Source organism: Ahaetulla prasina, chromosome 1 (genome assembly GCF_028640845.1).
Source record: "Ahaetulla prasina isolate Xishuangbanna chromosome 1, ASM2864084v1, whole genome shotgun sequence".
NCBI lineage: Eukaryota > Metazoa > Chordata > Lepidosauria > Squamata > Colubridae > Ahaetulla > Ahaetulla prasina.
The window spans coordinates 362,271,740-362,277,739 of record NC_080539.1 but is presented as its reverse complement, the minus strand read 5'-3'; the positions used below and the strand labels follow the sequence as shown (position 1 = coordinate 362,277,739).

Here is a 6,000-nt window from a genome sequence, read left to right as displayed (position 1 = left end):
GGAATCCCATTGGCCAGGAGCCATCATGTTAAGCGCACCAGCCAATTGTCTCTTAAGAGGCCAGGCAGAGGGAGGGTAAAGGAGGAAAGACCGAGGTTAGCTTTGGCCTCTGAACTTGCTCCCTGTCAAGGCTGTGTGTGTGTGTGTGTGTGTGTGTATATGTGGGCGCGCGTGCGCTTTGTTGTTGTTTTTCCAGAGGCATGCAAAAGTAAATTGTAAAAAACCACCGAGTTTCCCCTCGGGGCCTGGGAAAGTGCCAGGCGGAATCCTGGCAGGATTGATACCAGAGAAGCCAAGTAGACCTCAACTTGGAGCCAAGATACAGAGGACAGCATAAGAGATGAAAAGGGACTGTAATTTGGGAGTGAAGCATATTGAAAGGTCAGGATAATGACTCCCCCTCCACCCCCAAGAATGGCAGTACAACACGGAAGGCATGACGTGGTTTCCAGAAGACGCTTTTAACCCATCTTCCAACTTTCACAAATAAAGAGTTCTGGATTGCACAGAAATGTAAATCTGAGCCACCAAAACTTCCTGTTTTGTGTTTAAGAGGCTTTTAGTAGGCTCGGTCTGCAGCCACCAAAGGTTACACCAAGAAATAGATCCTCAGCCTGAGAAGCAGTTTACTTCCAAGTTCTAAGACAGGGGTCTGCAACCTTGGCAACTTTAAGCCTGGTGGACTTCAACTCCCAGAATTCCCCAGCCAGCTTTGCTGGTTTCTGGGAATTGAAGTCCGCCAGGCTTAAAGTTGCCAAGGTTGGAGACCCTTGTTCTAGGATAACTAACCTGTCCCGGGATAAAATCTTAAAATATTTTCCCCAAACCCACCTGGAGAACCCCAAGTTGGGATACGCGCAGTCTGATGAGATTTGAGAAAAATAATATTTCTCAACTCTACCTGAATAGGTAACACCTGCACTTAGAAAGAACTTTCAGATCTGTGTTTCTCCACCTTAGCAACTTTAAGATGTGTGGACTTCAACTCCCAGAATTCCCCAGCTAGCTGTGGCTGGTTGTGGAATTCTGGGAGTTGAAATCCACACATCTTAAACTTGCTAAGGTGGAGAAACGCTGCTCTATATTCATGGACTTTTTTTTTGCTGAAAATGGATACAACTGAACTGGATTTTACTGATTAAAATGGCTGAATGTGGGAAGAAGGAAATGACATTTTGTAATTTGGGAGGGCAGAAACAGGATTAATTCTGTTTGTTTCTACTACTTCTTTAAATACTGTTTTCTTTCTTTCTTTTTTTAATCTATTCTGCTGTTCACTCTTTTCTCTATCTTTCCTATTTTTCTTTTATACCCTTTTTCCTATATTGACTTTTATTTTTCTGTAGCTTTTAACAATAATTATTCTGTAGATTTTAACTATAACCTCTATATTCAGAGATATTTTGACACTTTGAGGAATAGTTATTGGGGCCTGGAATAGCAATAATAATACCATTTAGGCTTATGCCCCATACTACTTTACAGCAGTGCTTCTCAAATAGTGGGGCGGGCCCCCCAGGGAGGGTGCGAGGCTCCGTAAAGGGGGGCACGTTTTACCTCGGCAAACACTGTCATAACAAGCTAAGCCCCGTGTTTACAGTCGCGTGGGGGGCGCGAAAAATGTTTTCTTCTTCCTAGGGGGGCATGACAGAAAATAATTGAGAAGCACTGCTTTACAGTAAGGGTGCCTGGCAGGGGTGAAATGCTACCGGTTCCGACCAATTCGCCTGAACCGATAGAAATAAAAGATACCTGTTCGGGCTAACCGGTAATAAAAAAAATGCTATCCATTTGGATGAACCAGTATTTCCAATGATCAGCTGTGCCGCACGATTTATATTCGCTAGAAAGCAGGAAATCCTGCTTTCTAGCAAATCTAAATTGCGCGGTACAGCTGTTCCCCCCCTCGCTGTTCTATTTACCTTAGAAAAGGCTTCTTAATCCTCCTTTTTCAGTGCTGCGCGGTAGCGCCTGTGGTGCGCCTGCGTGCAAAACACACATTTGGCACACACCGCGCATGCGTGCGCACAGCAAATCGGTAGCAAAGCAAACTGGTAGCAGACTTTGCAGCATTTCACCCCGGTGCCCAGTCCGTGGACCAGCACAGAACTGCAGCATACCAGAAACCAGGCCACACAAACAAGTGAAACCCCATCCACGGGATGCAGGCAGCACGCAAAATCACATACATCCTGGTCCATGGAAAAACCTCTCTCTATTGAACCCATCCCTGGTGCTCCAAAGGTTGGGGGCCACTACTTTACAGCACTCTCTGGGTGGTTTACAATGTATAAGTATTATTTGCATATTGCCCCCAACAATCTGGGTCCTCATTTAATCAATCTGGGAAGGATGGCAAGCTGAATTAACTTTGAGTCCCATCAGAATTGAATTCTAGGCTGTGGGCAGAATTTACCTACAGTGCTGCATTTTAACCACTGAGCCACCAGGGCTTCTCCCCAGGAGTTACCTTTTGTCCTGTCTGGCTGCCACTGCAGGCAAGTTAACTGTGCCTCTCCTTTCCAGCAAGTAAATTATTGTAGGCAGGTTCTTAATACTCACCTGTGCCTGATAGATGCTGCCAGGATCCCGTGGTCCTAATCCCACGAAGCGGTTCGCAGGGGGTGTGCCTGGGGTGGAGTAGGCTGGGGAAAAGGCGAAAGAAGAAGAAAGTAAAGAAAAGAAAAAGAAAAAGAGAGAGAAAGAGGAGAAGAGAATATTCTTTTTAAAATCAATCCACTGTTTCTATCAACAGTTCTCATCTCGTGATGGGATCTATTCTCTGCCCCACACCCCAAATATCCTCAGTCTTTCTTTCCTTTGGAATTACAGGTAGCCCTCAATTTACGACCAGTTGTTTTAACAGCAAAAACATGCCCATTCAGGAGAGTGGATTCAGACTTACAACCATGAGATGCGTGTAACAGACGATTGAAAAAAAATCAGGTCAGTTTATGTGGTGCCTCGACTTATGACCACAATAAGGAGGTATGATCAAAATTGTGGTCCCAATTGTGGTTATAAATAAAGGACTACCTGTCTCTTCTTTTTTTTTTCAGCCGTTAGCTTATTCTGAATATAGAGCTGCCTTCAGTGCAAAATACCCATCGGCAGGAAGGCCACAGCAACACATTAAGGGCTACTTTTCAAAAGTCAGAGGTTTTTGTATTTAATTTTAAAGGGCGCAACAAGGTCCTTAATGTATGCGCATGACATTTTGGGGAGCAGCAAAGGAGAAGGTGCGCACATTTTACATCTCTGCTTTAAATTCTGGAATGATTTAAGACCTCTCCTGGGTCCTCAGCCAAGTCTGGCTAAAGAGCAAACTGGAGAATGGCCGTTGTCAGAGATGAACTAACTGCCTCTCACACTTGTATATCCTGTAGTGAGGAACAGGTTGAACTGGGCAACTTCCAACGATACTTTAGTTGTACAGATAGGTTCCCTTACATTAGAAAAACAGAAAGCTGACTCAAACCGCGTTGCTCCCATATAACACCTATCCTGAGCGGCCTGCACTGGCTGCCGGTAGCCTTCCGGGTGCAATTCAAGGTTTTGGTCATCATCTTTAAAGCGCTCCATGGCTTAGGACCGGGGTACCTACGAGACCGCCTCCTGCCACCGATAGCCTCCCAACGACCGGTGCGCTCCCACAGAGCGGGCCTCCTCCGGGTGCCGTCGACCAAGCAATGCAGGTTGGCGGCCCCCAGGGGGAGGGCCTTCTCTGTGGCAGCACCGGCCCTGTGGAACGAGCTTCCTCCAGGGTTACGGCAACTCCCAGACCTCCGGACCTTCAGATGTGAACTGAAGACTTTATTATTTCAACGAGCTGGACTAGCCTAAGAATAAAATATTTTAGTTAATTTTAATGGGTTTTAACCGGTTTTTACCGTTTTAGTTATTTGGCGATTGAAATATTTTGTTTTAATTGGGTTTTAAATTGCTTATTTATTATTGCTGTATTTTAATATGCCTGTGAACCGCCCTGAGTCCTACGGGAGATGGTGCGGTATAAAAGTATAAAAATAAATAAATAAATAATAAATAAACGAAGTCAGATCATTGACATATTTAACCCAAGAGCACCGGCACTGAATCGATAACTTCAGGAAGAATATTTTTCAGCCCTTTTCGATACTCCAGGATTTCCTCCTCAGACCTTCTACCTCCCAAAATGGTATTCTCCTACTGCTCTATGACGGCCATGGCTGGAGCAACAACATCAAGCTGGAGTAGATCAGGACTGGAGAAGTTTCTCAAAAACTCACCTCAGCAACCGATACAAGTCAGAAGTCTAGAACTGTGCAGTTAAGTGCCGGTGGCCCTCGACTTACAACAGTTCGTTTGGTGGCCGTCCACAGTTGCAACAGCACTGAAAAAAGGGACTTATGACCGTTTTTCACACTTACGACGGTTGCAACATTCCCTACGGTCACGTGATCAAAATCCAGACACTTGGCAACTGACTCATGTTTACGACAGTTGCAGGGGTGAAATGTAAAATTTGTTACTATCGGTTCTGTGGGTGTGGCTTGGTGGTGGGGGTAATATGAGTGGGTGGGCGTAGCCAACTTTTAAAAAAAAAACTTTTAAAAGCATTTTTTCTACAACCACTTCAGCCGAAGAACTTGTAGAAAACATGCATTTAAAGGGTTCTGATCATCAGGCAACTCAGCTGGGATCGCCAGAGGAAAGAAAGCTTTTAAAGGGTTCTGACAATCCCAGCTGAGCGCGCAATCATCAGAGCCTTTTTTTTTTTACTTTTAAAAGCATTTTTTCGGCGGAAGAAAAAATGCTTTTAAAAGTAAAAAAAAAAAAGCCTCTGATGATCGCGTGGCTCAGCTGGGGCGGGGGTAGGTGGGCAGGGATTTTTCCTACCGGTTCTCCGAACCACCCGCCGCCATCGCTACTGGATCGGGCAATCCGGTCCGAACCGGGAGTATTTCACCCCTGGTCCCGGGGTCTTGTGATTCATTCCGTTTTGTGATCTCCTGACAAACGAAGTCAATGGGGAAGATGGCTTCGCTTAACAACTGGGTTAAGCGCAACCGTGTTACTCACTGCGGTGAGGTACCGAACAATTGTAGCAAAGAAAGTTCGCTAAAATGGGAAAAGCTCATTTAACAACTGTCCCGTTCAGCAACAGAAATCTGGGGCTCAATTGTGGTCGTAAATCAAGGACTACCTGTACAATTGGAAGCAAATCCAGGACATAAACCCAAGGCCTGTTCAGCGGCAGCATCTCCAGCTAAAAGGATTCAAGCTGACAGTGCTGGAAGAAAACCACTCTGCCACCCTCAAGGTCATAAACCATAACCCTGCCCTGCCCCCACCATGTGATTACTGGAACTTTGACTCTTCCCAGAGAATCTATTTCCAATGCCGAGTTAAAAGAAATAGATCGATACACCTTGGCTTTGTTTCTTGCATACAGAGAAGCCCGATGTTACACAGCAGTGGAAGAATAAATTTACACCTTATTTGCTGCAGCAGACAGCCAATATATATTGTTTGTCAACATCTGGCTCAGGTTTCTTTTGACAGAGAGGTTAAGAAAGAAGATATTCAAGAGAGGCAACCAGGTTTTCGGGATACATTTTGCCTATGATGCAAACTTACCTGGATTTCCCCACCCCCTTTTTTCTTTAATTTAGTAACATATATTATTTATACGACTGATGAATTTACTAATTTAGAATCAAGAGCTGCATAAATTGAAATGTTATGTATTATTGTATGGGTGTGTGTACATGCTCACACAGACATACATTTGTATATGTAAACACACATATACATGTTTACACATATATAAACACACACACACACATATGCATGCATATATGCACTACTAGTCATCACTAGCATTATTTTTGTTTAACTAAACACACATAAATATTATGCTGTATGCTGTGCTCCTTATTTAAATGCTTTCTTTCAACAGGCTTGAAAATCCTTACTTCCAAAGTGCTGTGTGCCTGGGTGTGCTAGAGGAAATATTAT

General features: G+C 44.3%; 1 protein-coding gene across 3 annotated transcripts in view; it reads right to left on the bottom strand.

Annotated features, from left to right (window-relative positions):
* The window catches only part of NFIC (nuclear factor I C), a 316,258-nt gene that overhangs the window by 29,680 nt on the left and 280,578 nt on the right, over positions 1-6,000 (bottom strand). For all 3 annotated transcript variants that reach the window (XM_058163357.1, XM_058163358.1, XM_058163356.1), the window contains one exon: positions 2,563-2,645. In XM_058163357.1, the coding sequence (XP_058019340.1) occupies positions 2,563-2,645 (83 nt within the window). The remainder of the gene's footprint in view (positions 1-2,562; positions 2,646-6,000) is intronic.